At 42.7% G+C, this 17,915-nt stretch overlaps 2 protein-coding genes across 2 annotated transcripts in view; both read left to right on the top strand.

Moving 5' to 3' along the window:
• Window positions 1-8,434, top strand: part of CATSPERD (catsper channel auxiliary subunit delta) — a 128,200-nt gene extending 119,766 nt beyond the window's left edge. The window contains exon 22 of the mRNA XM_075611638.1: window positions 8,317-8,434. Coding sequence (XP_075467753.1) covers window positions 8,317-8,326 — 10 coding nt within the window. The 3' untranslated portion in view covers window positions 8,327-8,434. The remainder of the gene's footprint in view (window positions 1-8,316) is intronic.
• Window positions 8,332-17,389, top strand: LOC142502164 (la-related protein 6-like). Its single transcript, XM_075613038.1, has 3 exons — window positions 8,332-8,489; window positions 9,610-9,820; window positions 16,325-17,389. The coding sequence occupies exons 1-3, from the start codon at window positions 8,332-8,334 to the stop codon at window positions 17,387-17,389; spliced, it is 1,434 nt and encodes a 477-aa protein (XP_075469153.1).
• The last annotated feature ends 526 nt before the right edge of the window (window positions 17,390-17,915 follow it).

Below are 17,915 nucleotides of genomic sequence, written 5' to 3'. Positions count from 1 at the left end.
CTTTCCCTGGACAGATGCCACGGAGCATTAGGATCAAGATCCCAACCAGGAGAAAGACCAAGGGATGGGGTGTTGAGATTCCACTATTTCAAAACAAAGGAAGCCTTCAACACTGTGATGAGAATCCAGAGACCAAGTTCCAAAAGATACCCCTACAGATATACGCAGACCTGGCACCTTCCACACTCTCTAAAAGAAGAAATCTCTGAGAGGTGACGGCAAAATTAAGAGACCACAATATCAAATACAGGTGGACATTCCCTTTTGGATTCGCATTAATTAAAGACGGGAGACCACAGACTCTGAGGAACCCAGATGACTGTGAAGCCTTTCTCGAACATCTAGGCCTGAGTTCCTGTTCATCTGGACCTGAATCGAGGCAGGATCCCTCCAGCTATGGATCTATCTCAGTCCATGACTCCCTTGAGAAGATCCCTCCCACGCAGATCCCTTGGTGAAATAGACTTCCGAAGTTAAAACCAAACCATAAGCTGACCTATAGCTCCAACTGTCAGTTCAGAGTAATTAGTGTGTTATGTTGGCTGAATCTTGGCCACTACCCCCCAATAGATCTGTCAAAAAAAACACAGTTTGCCTTGGTTTTTTTTTTTTTCTGTTCACCTCCATCCCCAGATTGTATTCCCAAGGGCAGGTGAGCATCAGGACAGTCTCTCCGGAGACACATCCATGCGCACTCTTTAATTTTTGTTCTCGGTTTTCCCCCTTTCCCTGCCCCCCTGATTTAGTTACTTTCTCCGTCCCTCCCATACACTCTAGTCCAGAATAGCCAGCAGCTGACGAGAATGTCAGATGGTCAGAGACTCAGTCTAAAAATTGGTTCTATAAATGTTGGATATGGTGGGCCTATCCCATAAGGTCATTTTTGGCACTCTCACTCAACTTTAATGTTTAGTACCAACCTAAAAGGAGGTAAAGCTGGATTTTATGGAGAATGGGGCAGACATTTCCTTTAAATTTGAAACCTATTTAAGCCCCCTAGCTGGCCCAAGCTACCTAGACTAACTCTACAATGACGTGAAAAGGTCTAAAATGTTGCTATAATCCATGTTCAGAATTAAAATAATTCTAAATCTCTCAATTTACCTCCACTTCACTAGAATTTATTTTTACTTCGTTTTCCACAATCCAGGCCCCTTAAAGTGTATCCCCATAGCAGACTCAGAAGACATCCTATACAGACACCTCACTAAGTTATAACTTTGCTAAATATTATGACATGTGGATCTGCAACTGTTGTTTCTCCCCCTTCTCTTCCTTTTTGTTGGTGCCCACCCCTATCCTCCCCCCCCTTTTCCACAATATTTTCCAGAAAGAAAGGTTTTACCTCTGTATTTCTTGCCAAAATCTATCTATTTTTGTGCCTTTCCACCCACCTTCTGTTTTAGATCTGTATGTCTTCGCCTGAAAAAAAAAAAAAATTTAAGCTGGGGAAAAAAAGATAAATTTGTAATATAATATAAATATCACTATCCCATTTAACATAAAAAAAATGATCCCCAAAGTGTTTTTATTATTACGCTATCTTTCCACAGCCATAACGAATCAAGCCCTCTTGGTAAACGTCATGCAATGATTGTGGTGCAAACACAGCACATGTACAGGGCATATATGCCACACCATTCCGAGTCCTCTACCTCAGGATTTCAACTTTCGTAGCATGTATCATTTTGTTTTGGAGACTCATTCCTGGAACTGATGATTCACCCATTTACCACTATACCCCCAAAAATATCCATTAATTAACACGTGGGCACTCATGTTTTCCGAGTACCCTGCCCCAAGATATAAAAGTGATGCCCTAAAACTATTTATGTTCCTTTAACTAGCTTAGGAACTCCGCTATTGTAATCTGTATAATTTGTTTTGAGGATTCATTACTCGAAGTGATAATTCACTCATTTACCTTCATACCCAAAATCCGTAGGCAGTAGTGTATCGATTACCATTAACCAGGATATAAAATTACGCCCCTAGATTTATATTCTTTTCACGATTGTAGTGTCTCAGCATTTGTAATATGTACTGTATTACTGTACTTGTTTTGAGCAGTTGTTCCGCTAAGAATGCACTCCTTTACCACTCTACCGGAAATAAATCGAGAACACATGGGCACTACTCAAGTGTACACTACCCCAGAATATAAAACGGACTCCCAGAGTGACTCACTAATCTATTAAATGGAACCTTTCATAAATTCGTAATGTGTGGCATCCATGGAAGGTATCACAACCTGTAATAATCTGACTGTATATTTAGTATTCACCGGTGAGTTCCATGGTCTTCATTTTCTTAATGAAGGGTTCAATACACAGGTTTGATTAAGTTACTGTAAAGACCTGTGCTCTGAAAATATGTTTCTGTGCATATAATTGAATTGTAAAATGTATGTGTACCACCCTAACCTTTTTTTCTTTTCTGTACCCCTCCCACTTTGAGTTATTATTATTATTTTTTTTTTTAATTCATAAAAATTTCAATAAATAATAAACTATGCACTTTCACACACCAAAATCAGTTGTAGCTAAATGTGTCCGAATCATAATTACTCTCCCAGAGCGGGCAATCGGTTCATTCAGAATTCAAAGCATTACCTATTAAATGTTTTAATATATGTATAAAAATACAGTGCTTGGGTTACAGAAAAGGTGTTACAATACAAGACAGAACAGCTTCTTAAAATAAAAGTGGAAAACATAAAATAAAACCTGTACTTACCAAGTGCCATAGATTCTCCCTACCTCCTGCCCCCCCCCCCCCCCCCGAGAGGTCACTAGTTATTTGACGATGAAATATCCTGTATCTGGTCTCAAATACTCCTCTATAGAGATCTGATTTTTCAAATCTTTTGCTCTGACTAAAATACATTCTTTCCTCCATGGCACCGGCACAAGTCCACCCCTTGTAGAAGAGGCTTTGAAACTGCTCTACCCAGAAGAGGTCTATAGAATTTGTGTAGAACAGTTGATGCCTTGAATGGGCTATCCAGGATGGACCAATCTTCTTTTTCCTGCTCGTATCCAGGATGGACCCCTGTCCCGATTTAAGTCCTTTTTGAAGTTCAGAGCTGACCAAAGAAACAGGCCTGACCTGTTTCAAACCCAGCATTCGTATTTTGTTAAAACAAGTGTAGCTCATTAACCCCTCAAGCACCAAAGGGATTAACTACATAATATCTCGTGATGTTATCATGACATACTGTATGAGAGATTCTGGTAGCTGACGTTTGGTATAATAAAGGTGTTGCTTGTACTAATGTAATAAGGCAGACAACCTTGTACGTAACCAGGCTCCTCAAGGTAGGGTTATTCATTCAAATGTTAAGCCTGGTTGCTCTTGAGTGCCGTGTCTGAGTCCGGTATGAGAGAACATTCCTTCTGCATTGCCAAAGGGCATCTGTATGTCTGTTGTATAGTAAAATATGGAATGGATTAAAGGGACAGTACCATGTGACTCATTAAAAAGATATTCTGTAAACAAAGTTTTGTATAACTCTATTCCAGAGATCGTGCTCAATGCAATCTGCTTTGGTTGCTCTGGAATTTATTTTTGAATGGGAGGTTGCTTGTCAAACCAGTGTTTCCTCTACTCTTGGCCCACCCCGACCCCGTGAGAAGGTCTTGTAAAGTACCTAAAAGACACCGGGTGAAAATAACTTCTGTACCTATTCAGCATGCTATGACATCATTGAAGATGCCACGCCACGTAGTGGACAATTTCTGTGTCATTGTGTTTCTGTAAACCACTTGATGCGAACGGTTTCCTTAGACTTCATTCCCTCCACAGTTACATTTTCACCTATTTTGCTTCTTGGGTAACGGCAAATAAAAATATCACTTGTAAGCACATTCACATGTCTCAGACAGGCCTACAGCCCTGCTTTTTACCATTCTCTTCACTGCAATACCTCCACTGCAGCTAGAGATTCTGGCAAATGACATGCAAATGAGCACGGTCACCTTTATGCTTCAAATCCATTTGAACATGGAGCCTTATAAGCTTATTACACAGCTACTCAGCACTGCTTGGGTTAAGTGCATAGCTAGTAAACCTACTAGCAGACAGCTGTTTTGACCTTTTTGGGGGCTCATCTGTGTGAGGCTGGTTTTACAGGCTTTGCAATTTGAGCTGGGATAGGTTTCAACCAAACATTATATATAGAAGTTATGGTGGGTAAAAATGAGTGTTTCAGTTTTCTCCGGGTCCACTTAACATTTGAATTATCTGGTAATGATTTGTTCTTTTCTCTTAATCTTTCAACAAGTTATGCTGCCATCATTAGTCAAACATGACAGGGAGTGACTCTAGATGAACAATCTCCCTGCATATAAAACTATTTACAAACCATTTTCTCATGAGATGAGGTGTTAAAAATGCTCCAAAGCATTGGGCTACTCTGGACACTTAAGTTTAAACATTATTTACACATACAGATGCAGCGGCCGTTATTTGAACAAATCATGGCGCCGTTTTCGTGTGCGCGGCATTAACGCGGCCAATCGCCCAAGGCACACGTGTTTATCACGGTTGCTTTGTTTGAATTTCATGGATTGTGTGCAATGAAATGAATGAATTGCAATGTATACAGTACTGTGCTACTGTGTCAATTTCAGGTGTTTATAAGCCAGAACATTAAAATGCCATTTTCAGCACTCGCGTCTTAAGGCGGTAAGGTTGGAAGACATCCCGCGCCATGACACGGGTATTCAGAGGTCTACACTCCGTGAAGTTTCAATAACAGCCGCTGCATCTGTACTTACAGTACACTTGTCTTTTAATTTGCATAAAATCACCTGCAAGGAACAGTCACTCCTAGGACCAAAGTAAACTAATGTCACTGTATTTTAAAATCACACTTCATTTTGTAAACCTGCTGAGATGATACTCGGGAGTTGGTTTTTTTTTTTCTCCTATTTTTTTATCACTATGAAGGCTATTTTATAAGTGATGCAAACGCCGTTTTGGGGAGCAAAATTAGTGCATGGAAATCTTATTTTAAATTGCCCCTGTGAACTAATCTGAAATGTTTCCGTCAGCGTCAAGTTATTCATTTATTTATTTTGATGCACAGAAATGGACTGCTAGGCGGGGTAATGGTATGTACTAAACAATGTTTCAGTGTGGCAAAAAAGTGTTTAAATATCGTATCTGACGTTCAATATGGCGTAAACCTTAGTCTTAAGTGTTGAGGCAGAATTAAGTTGCTATGCATCAAGCCAAAAATATATTTGAAGCAGCAGATGTTTCATTATACAGGATACCACAAAGTAGTATTGTGACAGTATGGCTGTTATAAATAAATTTGCTAATACTAGTTCTAAATAAATAAAAATAAAAAATACACTTCTGCATTTAAATTGCATCTGCAACAGGGGAGCTGTGTGATCCTCATCACACGCTTTATGTATAACGGTATTCAACAGAACGCCATGTGTCACCAAATGCTGCGTCTTGTATGAAGTCTTCATACTTACAATGCACATTTTATAGAAAAAATTGTACTACTTTTTAGCACTGAAATTGAGCACAAAATAATGTAAACTATAATCCTATTACAGAGGTTCTTGTGTTGAACAGTTTGCACAGGAACACCCCACTCTCTCCCTCCCCCACTCTCCTCCCCCCCACTCTCTCCTCCCCCCCACTCTCTCCTCCCCCCCCCACTCTCTCCTCCCCCCCCACTCTCTCCTCCCCCCCCACTCTCTCCTCCCCCCCCACTCTCTCCTCCCCCCCCACTCTCTCCTCCCCCCCCACTCTCTCCTCCCCCCCCACTCTCTCCTCCCCTCCCCACTCTCTCCTCCCCCCCACACTCTCTCCTCCCCCCCCCACTCTCTCCTCCCCCCCCACTCTCTCCTCCCCCCTACTCTCTCCTCCCCCCCACTCTCTCCTCCCTCCTCCCCTCCCCCTCCCTCCTCTCTCCTCCCCCTCCCTCCTCTCTCCTCCCCCTCCCTCCTCTCTCCTCCCCCTCCCTCCTCTCTCCTCCCCCTCCCTCCTGCTCTCTCCTCCCCCTCCCTCCTGCTCTCTCCTCTCCCTCCCTCCTGCTCTCTCCCCTCCCCCCTCCTGCTCTCTCCTCCCCCCCTCCTGCTCTCTCCTCCCCCCCTCCTGCTCTCTCCTCCCCCCCTCCTGCTCTCTCCTCCCCCCCTCCTGCTCTCTCCTCCCCCCCTCCTGCTCTCTCCTCACCCCCCTCCTGCTCTCTCCTCACCCCCCTCCTGCTCTCTCCTCACCCCCCTCCTCCTCTCTCCTCACCCCCCTCCTCCTCTCTCCTCACCCCCTCCTGCTCTCTCCTCCCCCCCTCCTCCTTTCTCCTCCCCCCTCCTCCTTTCTCCTCCCCCTCTCCTCACCCTCTCCTCCTCTCTCCTCACCCCCCTCCTCCTCTCTCCCCCCCCCACACTCTCTCCTCCCCCCCACACTCTCTCCTCCCCTCCCCCTCCTGCTCTCTCCTCCCCCCCTCCTCCTCTCTCCTCCCCCCCTCCTGCTCTCTCCTCCCCCCCTCCTGCTCTCTCCTCCCCCCCTCCTGCTCTCTCCTCACCCCCCTCCTGCTCTCTCCTCACCCCCCTCCTGCTCTCTCCTCACCCCCCTCCTGCTCTCTCCTCACCCCCCTCCTCCTCTCTCCCCCCCCACACTCTCTCCTCCCCCCCACACTCTCTCCTCCCCCCACTCTCTCCTCCCCCGCCCCCCACACTCTCTCCTCCCCCGCCCCCCACACTCTCTCCTCCCCTTATCGTTATTAGCTCTGAGGGCAGGGTGGGCTAAGGGTAAATAAAACACTAGATAGATAAACACTCCCCCCATTCAGAGGCCCCTTAGAAATTAAGTGTGTGATTAATTGCCTAAACCATTAAAGCAGCCACATATTTGCTATTGGCATGGTTAGATTGTTTAGGGAAGCTTAAATACTGGTAACTTGTTTACAATTTTCAGTCCAGCTACATGTGATCGTACATCTAACTCTTAATGGCTACTGTTGCCATTAGTTCACTTTAGTCCTTGTATGGGCTGTCGCTTTAATGACTGAAGCATTGATGTCTGACCGAAGGTGGGCTGGCCCCTTAACCCAATCTTAATGGTAAAGCTCATAGGAGCAGAACTCTCCTTACTTACTGTTCCAGTGTATGTTAATTGTGTAATGTTATCTGCACATCACACACACCCATTGTACTGTTCTGCAGAATGTGTTGGTGCAGTATATAACGGGTAACGTTACATGTAGGTGATTCTCTGGCAGGTGCAAGCACTTTCAAATATGTTTTTCAATTGCTAATGTTTCCATAGTTTTAATTGCAATTCATTGCTGGACCCTATGGCAGCAAAGGGGTTACTAGAAAATGTATTGTGTACATTCCTATTTGACCGTTTGTATTGGCCGATTATGGCAACGCATGCTTCAACGGCTAAAAGTGACTTCCTTTTTAAATCGTGGACATTGGCACACCACTTCAAATTTCCATTTTCCTGCTTGTCACTGATAGAGGATTAATTGGCCAGTAGATTTCATATGTAGATTGCGGTGTTCATGTGGGTTCCCCCCCCCCCCTCCTTTTAAAAGAATGTAATTGTATTTAATTTTTGTTCTCTTCTGAATTTTTAACCCTGGGCTTCTGTCTTGCATGTCCTTTGTAATTAATAAAGAATTCTGAGGCATGTTCCTTGCATAAAGGGCTACAGTGAACATGGCATTGTATATAGGATTTTACAGGCGGGAAGCTGCCTCATAGAGCTTGCAATCTAATTCTGATGTCCTAGTAAACGTTCTTTGGCAGAAGAAATTGAAATAGGCAGAATCCAGGCTGTGCTGAAACTGTAATATGTCAGGCATAAGCTTATAGGGGACCAAGTTAAAATTGATGATGTAAAGAGTGGCTCATGTGAGTGCTAATTTGCATAGCATTACCCAGAATCCCTGGCTGCAGTGGAAGCCTTGTATGCCAAGTAATAATGGGGAAATACAGGGTTGCAGACTTGTCGGAGACATGCAAAAGTACCCACAAGTGGTATTTTTATTTGCGACTAGGCAGAAGGAATAGTTTAGAGGTAAGAACACCATTTGGTTACATGTTAAAAGAAACCAGGTCATCTCACTGCGTTGCCTCCCATCTATTTGAATGGCCAGTTGTTGGATCGCAGTGCGATAACTCATCTGAGCTTTGTGAATTCCATTATTTTCACCATTGCATCCATCGGACAGTGACGATGACTAGCTAATATCACACTGGTGTTGAATAAACCCAACAGACTTAGTCAGTGTTCATTTCTTACATTTAGGGACATACTTTAATATTTTTTAACCCATTTGGTCAGTCTTTTTTAGGAACCATGACCTCTGGGTATCCGTCCCAAAGAGCTCTGCCCACCAGCTGTAGCCTTCCCATCCAAATGCGCTCACAACGCTTTGGTTCTGCCCTGGTCCTGCGAGAACGGAACGGCCCCATATGCCAGCGATCCCAAAATGATTTTCTGGAGATCTTTGATGGGTAAGACGTGCCTGTTCATGTATAAGGGTCCGCAAAATATTGAATACATGCAGATCGATCAAAGTTTGTCCTGTTGTGTACGCTGCCTTTCTGCGTAACAACCTTTGGTGACATGTACAGAACAAGAACACATTTGGAAAGGAAAAAAAATTAGTAGGGTGATCAAAAAAACTATTTAAATCTAGGGATTATTGCAGCAAGTGTTAGAATGTGCCCCTGTATCGTGGTGTTGAATGTTGACGCAATTATCGTGTGTGTATATATCTATCTATATCAGGCATTTCACAAAAAAAATCTATTTATTGGTCTGACGTTTCAGTTCCCAATAAAACCTTTCTAAAAATTGGGAACGAAAATGTTGGATGAAAAAAAAAAAAAAAAAATAACTCTTGAATGGAGTGCTTGCAACATAGATTTGATTTATTGTATACAATTGCTCATGAGACATATGGTGCACCCACACCAGATTTATTGTGTGTGTGTATATGTATAATGAATGTTACAGAGCAAAGCGGGAACCAGTCTTTAAGTCAGCTGTATTCTATTTCTTTGATTGCTTGCTAACCTAATTTCTGCCCCAAGCAAAAAGCAATAGACTTCAAAACCACTTCTTTCTAATGCAAAATCCAATGTTCAGGCACCAAAGCTGCATTAAACTCACACTAAAGCGAAATCAGCCTCATTGTGTCACTTAGCATGGACCTCCTAGTCTCCAATTCCAATCCTCCAGCTGGGAAATCTAGTAAATGCATTATACCCACTTTCTGTAAATGAGACCTTGTCTCATTAATTTGTGAATGTCTGCCAAGGTTTAACCCCTTACGTTGCATAGCGTCAAGCAAAGCAAATTCTATTTATCCTTGGCTGGTAATGGTATCATACAGTAGTTGCTTCCTAGGACAGAGTCAGGATATAACTACGAATGAGTCTTAAAGAATGGAGACGGTACCAAGTATTTTTAAGAGTTGAAAACAAAATATTTAAGTGTGTATATATTTAAGAAAAATGTTGCGGTCACCTTGATTTAATCCCTTTACCATGTCAATCATAGGGTCAATTTGTTCCTACATGGACCTGATCCTTTAACTTCTCATATTCCTTTTTAAATCCTCTCCTCAAGGGGTTTCAGTGACACCACAGAGACCCTGGATGACTCCTCCTTTGAAGGGGACAGTGGGATCCCTGACTTGAAGCTCGTCCGGAAGATCGTGAGCCAGGTGGAATTCTACCTGGCGGATGAGAACCTGTCTCGGGACGCCTTCCTGCTCAAACACGTACAGAAGAACAAGATGGGCTATGTTAGTATCAAACTCCTCACCTCCTTCAAAAAGGTGAGTGCCGGCATTCGGAAAGGGGTTTAATTATTTTGAGCTTTGGATTCATACAGCATATATGCATATATATTTATATCTATATATCTATCGTATTCAGGAAAAAAGGCTCCCTTTAAGTTTTTTATTTATTTTTTATTTTTTTGTATATTTCTTGCTCAATCCCCATAAAAATGTGCACAATTGTAGGTCTGTTCTGGAGATATAAGTTGATTGCCCACATTGTGCTTCTTATAACTAAATTGTCACTGTATTATGTTAACAAGAGCCAGACACTCCGGTAGGTTCCTTTTTTTTTTTTTATTAAACAAGAAATAGGCGTTTTTTCTTTGTAGCTCGTATGTGTATTAAACTGTAATCTAATCAGAAACACTAAAATAAATATAACATTGGAGTTCAAAGTGTGTTCAAAATGTTGTCCCGCTGAAACATACGCCCAAAGACGAACGCCTCTGTCAGTTTCATCGATAACGCGTTGATCCAGCTGCTTCCCATTCCTGAACTATACGTTTTATGAAATTTTATTTTTCCCATCCTTTCTCGGGAAACATTTTATGTAAGTGTTTTGAACCATAAGTATTGCGGTCTCAAGCACTTTAACGTGCTGATCTTCCCCGCTAAACGCCATTTTGTAACTATGCACTTGATGAGGTCATCACGACATCACCAATTCCAAAGAATATTTATTAGATTATCAAATCATTCTTAAATGTAACAATCTACTGTGACAGACCTATAATTGCTCACATTTGCAAGAGATGTGATTTTTGTGCAAGATATAAGGAAAAATAAAAAGGGTCCTGTTTTTTTTCTGAACACTGCATATACTGTATCTACAGTATATAGAATTTGACAAGAACCCAGATAAGCACTCTGGTATACAACAAAATAGAAATGTGATTTATAACATAAATATACAATTAAAAACAAATGACCTCTCCATATAATCCATTCATGAGGACAGCTGTTGCGGTCACGCACGTCGCTATGTACTGTACTGTCCAAGAGACAGACCTGCTAGGCAGAAGTGGAGAGTAGAGACCAACCTGTACCTGGTATCCGAATCCTGATGAGTAGAATAGTGAGGGCAGGAGAAGGCAGGATAATCGTCACTGTTCCGGGGTCAGGGCTGGAGAAGGCAGAATTGTAGGGGTCACGGTTCCTAGGTTTTCGGGAATAGACAAAGACAAGGCAGACAGGACACGGCTTCCAGCAGGGAACAAGGTTAACAGAACCTTGCACAGGCAAGGAAGAGAGGAGAATGAAGCCTTATAAATGGTGCAGGCAATAAGTCCAGAATGAGGCTGCTTCGGTGGCCATGTTGGGAGATCCTTATAACAGGTTGGTCATGGACCGCCCTAAACTCCAATTACTGCACTCTAAAAGTGACACAAAATAGATCTCGTTCGGTCATGAAGAAAAACAAAATCTCTCAACCTGCCTAAATATCCCTACATCCTTCACCAAAGTACCACATGATGGAAAAAGTACTGTCTCCCCCCCCCCCCCCCCCCCCAAAAAAAATATATATTTTAAATGAAGATGTAATATTTGTTTTTAAAATATTTTTTATTATTGTATATTTTGCATATAATTTTATTTTTGCGAGAACATCCCCACACTCTTTTCGAATTTGAGCCCAAACCAAAGAGGTTTAACCTTGGATTAATTTTATTTTCTATTAAGAAACTGGGCATATTTTTGTGTTTGCAAAGAAAAAAACCCTGCACTTTGGAAGTTTGAAGCATATTTTGTTTTTTTCAGAATTTGTATATAATTGTCAGGGCTTCTGCAGGCAGTTGGATTTTATTGCAGCGTATTTACTTCTTGGTTGTCCCCATGGCAGTGGTCACCAATGGATTAAGTTCCACCCTTTAGCTCAGAGAGAACAGAAATCTACCTGTGGGATGACCAATAAATAGCCCCTCCTTTCTTCCCAGGTAATTTCTCCCCCCCACCCCCACACCCCCACACCCCCACACCCCTTACCTAGCTGAGGTGGAGGTTAGTATTTTTCTGTAATGTAGAAAAGGGGCTCATCTGACTACTTGATAGTTGAACCACGAGAGTTGTCTGCCTCTCTCCCGCTGAAGCCCAGACGTCCGCGCTCCAAGGAGTTAGCTGTTCCTGGGGCCGTTGGAAGGCCATGGTGCAAATAGCTGCTGAGGCTTGCAGCACCAGAAAACTGGCAAGAGCTGCTTGTGCAGGATTCCTGGTAGATGCCGGACTACGAGGGCAGCAGGAAGCTCTTGTCAGAGATGTGACTAGAAGAAGAAAAAAACCCCACCTCGCACAAAAGTCACAAGATTCACATTTACACTGGGAAGCGTGCTCAAGTGCTGCAAAATAAGGTGTAAGTGCTACTAGCCTATCTAACATACATGCACTGCTCACAATCGTGCAAGCCTATGTGACCCAAGCCAATATTGCCTTACAATCATGGATGCAGTCTCTACAAGGATTATTATTACAAAGTTTCCAAGGTAAGCCCCAGGGAAGACGGTAATATTCAGTATTATGGTTTTTGTAAAAGAGATGGCTACTAGTGGTTATATTGTTGGTGCTCCAGGATCACAACAGGAGGATCAAGTGCCCAGAGCAAGAGCCGGCTACTAGGGTAAAAAGTCATGGGGGAAAAGTCATGAGGAAAACCAGACTCTGTGCTGCTTGTGATAAGCCAACACATTGGGGAAAAAAAACATACCAAAAAATTATATTATAATACATAAAGAATAACTTTTTTATTTTGATTGTCTAAAAATGCAGCAAAATATCTGGCTGTACCAATGTGGGATTTAATCTCCTTGATGAAACACATGATTACCAAGGATATTGAGGCAGCCTATTCCAAGTCTGCACACAGGCCAAAAACGAGAGAGATCAGATACTACCCAGGAAAAACCGCAAGACTACTCTTCTGAGAATTCAGAGAACGAACAATTCAGCCAGAGGAGCTGGACATGGAATCATCAGATAATAATAAAAAAAATTTTTGTTTCAATCTTTTTTTATTAGGTAGGTACAAATTACATATATGCCACTTTAGTTAACAGTCATCAATTTACATGGAATGCATTTGAGTTAAACATTATATTAACTGCTAGTTCTGGCAGTTGGATTTTGTGCTCAACTACCTCTTCGTCTTCGTCGTCGTCTTCTTCTTCTTCTTCTTCTTCTTCTTCTTTTTATTTTTTTTAATTTTTTTTCCATTTAGTCTGGCTTCTTATGTTGCAACCAGTGGCTGAATAGTAGTGGTTTGTTAGGTGTACCTTTATGTGTTTTGTTGGGTGATTCAGTAGGATAGAAAAGAACTAGAGAGAAAGAGAGAAGGAAGATGGGAGAGGGGGGTGTTGGGTGTGTAGCGTCCAGCCTATCTTCTTGGGCAGGGTAGTCTACTTTTCTCCTTTTTCTTTTGGTGGGTTTCTAATCTGAGGACCATAGTTCCCAGATCTTGTTGAATCGATCTAACGATTGGTTTAATTGGGCCGACAGTCATTCCATCAGTCTTACATTATTGACTCTTTGGATTACTTTGTGCCTGGTTGGGGGATTTATATTTTTCCACGCAGCTGCTATTGAGCAGCCAGCTGCTGTGAGAATAAATTAGATTAATTTGGATACAGGAGACTAAATCATCCACCGGTTTGGCCAAGAGGAAGGTCAAAGGGTCCAACGGGATCCTCAGTTCTGTGTTTTCAAATATCAAATCTTGGATCATAGACCAGAATTTCTGGATGCGTGGGCATGACCACAAGATGTGGGCCATGAATCCTCTCATACCGCATGCTCTCCAACACAGATCTGGCGTTCCCGGGAAGATCTGGTTCAGCCTACTCGGGGTTAGGTACCAGTGAAATAACATTTTCTAAAGGTTTTCTTTTGTAACCGTGCAAATTGATATTTTGGCTGCTGCTTCCCAGATATCCCTCCAGTCATCGTTATCTATGTCTATATTAAGGTCTTTAGCCCACTTCAGCATATAGTTATTTGGTTGGCAAGTTGCATGAGATGTTATCTCCGTGTATATTCCCGAGATCAATCCCTTCCCGTGGAGGCCCTCCATACACATTTTTTTGAAATTCGTAAGGGTAGAAAATTTCGCGTTCTGCGAGGATGCTTGCAGAAAATGTCGAATCTGGAGAAAACTAAAAATTGAGAGATCCTGCTTTTGGGGTGTCTGTTTGAGCTCCTGATAGGGAAGGATCTCCCCCCCCCCCCCCCCCCTAACTCTCTATAAAATCTTTAGCTGTTAAAATATTTAATTTCCTGAGTTGTTCCCCGTATTTTGGGGAGCAGCCCGGTGGGAACCTAGGATTTATTATCGGAACTAGGAGATGGGGATGCGTAGAGGGAATATCTCTTTTTACTCTTAGACCATATGTCCCACGTGCATCTCATCGATCCCAATTTAAATCTTCCAGCTGAACCCTCTCCCTCCGGGCAGTTCCAAAGTTCCGCCGCCAGGGTGGAGGGGTCAGCATAGGTAGACTCTATCCCCAGCCAGCCACAAGTTGCTGGAGTACAGTTCCACATCATTACTTGCTTCAGGTGGGCCGCATGGTAACGGATAATACATTTTTGGCGGATGAATCGCCCAATTTTTTTTGGTCTCAAACTAATTAATTTACTGGCTTCTCAAGACGGTAATAAAGATTTTACAGATCGAAGACAAGCCTTCCCCTGCATAGGAAGCAAAGAACGTTCCTGGTTCATGATGTGGTGAAGGATAGGATTAAAGCGGAGTATTCGCAACCGGACAAAAAAGATATCCTTGACGAGGAAATTTTCGAAAATGTACCCATTTTGAGAAGAGCAAGCGGAAGCTTGGTTGCTAAACGTTTCGGCATGTCCCCAAACCTACCTTAACCCATAAACAAACAGCATTCAGTGTTTTAACTGCAGCCCGGGACTCTTGTTAATGACCTGCTAATGAGCACTCATAGGATAGGATTCATTAAGCCGCAATGCGGGGCCTCAAACCCTGATCGAGCGGTAACTGCCACTCAAGTCTGTGGCAATTACAGCTATAACTTCTCATATTCCGCCTTATAAATCCTCTCCTGCTAAAGGAGTTTGTGACATGACACAGTCCCTGTATGACTCCTCCTTTGAGATGGACAGTGGGATACCTGACTTCAATTGTGGTGAGATATGCTGCATTGTGGCTTGATGACTCACAGCCAAAGTGCGGCACTTTTTGCTTATCGACTAGATTCACTTAAGCTTCTTTGCTGTTTCACACCGCTTTTACAGTGCTTGAGATACAATAATATACACAGATTTGCATATGTACACTTGCACATACAGGTATACATAGACCCACATTTTCTAATATACTGTTATACACTGCTGGAGTTGGGGCAATACATTTATTCCCAGGGTTTGGGATTAAGTTTAATTTTGGATCCATTTCTCTGCAGTAAAATCCATATACTTCTACCTTTCATATACTAATACAAATCAGGGTGTCTTCACAATTCCGACAGTTGCATGCTTCTTGCCTGGCACAGTTTAACAATGCAGCCCCTTAACACTAATATAAAATCATAAGCTGTTTAAGGAACATGGCAGACGGCTATAAGCCATATCAGTGATTGGATGACGCTGTAATATTTACAGAAGCAATGCCACGTAGCGGTTAAACACTTTTTTCATATCCATGACCTCAATCAAATCTGTTTTAAGATGGTTTTTATGGTTTTTAAATACAAATCTGTATTCCTTGTAGTTATTTTTTTTTTTTTTCCCACCCCCACTTATTTGCTTGTAAAACAGAAGTGTTTACATTTTTTTCTGGGTGCGCTTAATTCGAATGTCATCTCGTAATTGCATTTGTCCCCTTAATCTCTTTAAACAAATAATGCTATCTTTAGTCGCACATCAGAGAGGACTCTGGATGAACAGCCTCCCTGCATATACAATTGTTTACAAACCGTTTTAATACAGAAGAGATTAGGTAAAGATTGTATAAACACTTCAAAGCATTTGGTTACTAAAGAGGCATGAAGTGTGTGTCTATAAAAAAAAAATTAAAAATAATTTCAAAATGCTATACTTGACATTTTGAACGGTTTTTTTTTTTTGTTTGTTTGTTTGTTTTTGTGTTCCACATGATCTTTGTGGCTATTTATGACTGCACAATTTTTTTTTTTAATCAAACCAACAAAAAGTCTGATCATTTGCTTGTATATGCTATATATTACACTGCCATCTGAAGAGTACTGTAGGTGGTGGTCATACAAGTAATTTGATTACTATGTAGACATATTTAAAACCTTATTTAATAATACTCCTTGTTTGAAACACGTCAGTCCCCTACATTGAACTTATTGAATATGCAACTGCTATTGGTTCACTCTGGTCGTAGGACTGACCCTTTAAAAAGTATTTTGTAAGCAGAGCCTTGAAAACGGGAAGTTTAATTTGAACATTTAGCTGGCAGAACCCACTAAGCCGGACATTGGTCTATTGGTAGAACGTCTTTGTATCTTTACTCTTTTCCAGGTGAAGTACCTGACTCGGGACTGGAGAAAAACTTTGTATGCTCTGCAGTTCTCGGAAATCCTGGAGGTCAATGAGGAGGGAACCAAAGTGAGACGGAAAAACCCAATTCCTGATTCCCTTCTTGGCCTTCCTCCCACCAAGCTCCTCCTTGCCTGGAACCTCACTGGTCTGGTGCAGAGCCCCTTCACGTCCCATCAGAAGAACTTCATGGAGATCGTGACCTCGCTGTTCACCCCTTATGGCGTCCTCACCTCTGTCCGCATCTTGAAACCAGGCAAAGAGGTCCCGTCTGATGTCAAGAAGTATGTGTCCAGGTACCCAGAGCTGACAACCAACAGCTGTGTCTTGGTGGAGTATGAGAGCTTGGAAGGGGCGCGGAAGGCCCTTGAAGAGCTGAATGGCAAGCAGTGCCTTGCCAATAATGCCATCAAGGTCATCCCAGTAAACGGTAGAGGCACCTGCAAGAAGAGTGGCATGGAGCCTGATGAAATGGAGGACGCAGATCTGCCAGACAAAAAGCTGTCGAAGAAGGGTAGAGCCACTGAAAAGCTGCAGTATGCCATGGAAGATGCCTCATTCAACAGCTCCTCTGAATCAGATGGCACACCAGCTTCCCCAGTTTTGACACCACGGTACCTCTCCACGCAGGCCTTTGCCATCCCGGGCGTAGCATTCAAACCCCCATCCTTCAGCAGCCCCCACTCCAGCCCTTTGCTAGCGCGCACGATCCTCTCCCAACCTCCGTATCACGCTTCCCCCTTGGCTACGGAGCTGGGGAGTGGAGGTTATTCCAGCCCTGGCACAAGCCCAGAGTTCTTACGCAAAATTCCAGAGCACTCTGTGGATAGTGGTATCTGTTCCCCCAGCCCATGGGTGCAACGTCGAAGAGCCGCTGCCCACAGTCTGCGCATGGAGAACGGGCTGCTGCCTTGCAGCCCACTAGTGCTGAATACCCCTCTCTCCCTTGGCCTTCCAATTGGGATACTTCGTCTCCCACATGGGCCAGATTGGACTAAAGGATTTTACAACAGCATTGGCCGGGGGAAGCTGATACTGAGGCACTGAGTATTTAGGGTTTGTTTTCTAGCTGTGATACTTCATTATGATATTATTCAACTTGAGGGTTTGGTTGACTCCAATTTTTACATCTTAAGAAGGAGCATACTTCTCAAGACTCTCAGATTTCCTAGTGGGTCTCATCACTGATATGGAGACTTTCACTTTTTTTTTTTTTTTTTTAAAGTATGTCTCATTGATGAATATGCTATTTTGTTGGCTTCCAGAACCCCCAGACATAATCTGATTTAGATTTTCAGAGGTCGACCTTTTTTGAAGGAGGGTAACCAAATTTGCATTGCAAGTTAAGGATTATACTAGAAGACGTTTACTCTGCCTGTTTTAACCCATTACGCGCCTGAGGGGCTGGCAAAGCATTGCTTTGCTGGCCCATCTTGGTCTTAATGGGTTAATTTTAAGAAGGGCGTATCCAGCCAAATCTAATCTTGTTTCGCACCACTAGTGTAGGAGCAGGCATGCCACCGACTCTTCTGTGAGTCATACTGCTTCGGCATCGCTCTCCAATTTGTAGCAC

Source organism: Ascaphus truei, chromosome 8 (genome assembly GCF_040206685.1).
Source record: "Ascaphus truei isolate aAscTru1 chromosome 8, aAscTru1.hap1, whole genome shotgun sequence".
NCBI lineage: Eukaryota > Metazoa > Chordata > Amphibia > Anura > Ascaphidae > Ascaphus > Ascaphus truei.
This window is presented reverse-complemented; position numbering and strand designations above follow the sequence as displayed.

What these genes read in the sequence shown, in the direction of transcription:
- LOC142502164 (XM_075613038.1), top strand. Translation starts at nt 8,332, where the DNA reads ATGACCTCTGGGTATCCGTCCCAAAGAGCTCTGCCCACCAGCTGTAGC. An exon ending in TTTCTGGAGATCTTTGATGG is followed by an intron (nt 8,490 to 9,609) that starts GTAAGACGTGCC and finishes CCTCTCCTCAAG; the next exon opens with GGGTTTCAGTGACACCACAG. An exon ending in TCCTCACCTCCTTCAAAAAG is followed by an intron (nt 9,821 to 16,324) that starts GTGAGTGCCGGC and finishes ACTCTTTTCCAG; the next exon opens with GTGAAGTACCTGACTCGGGA.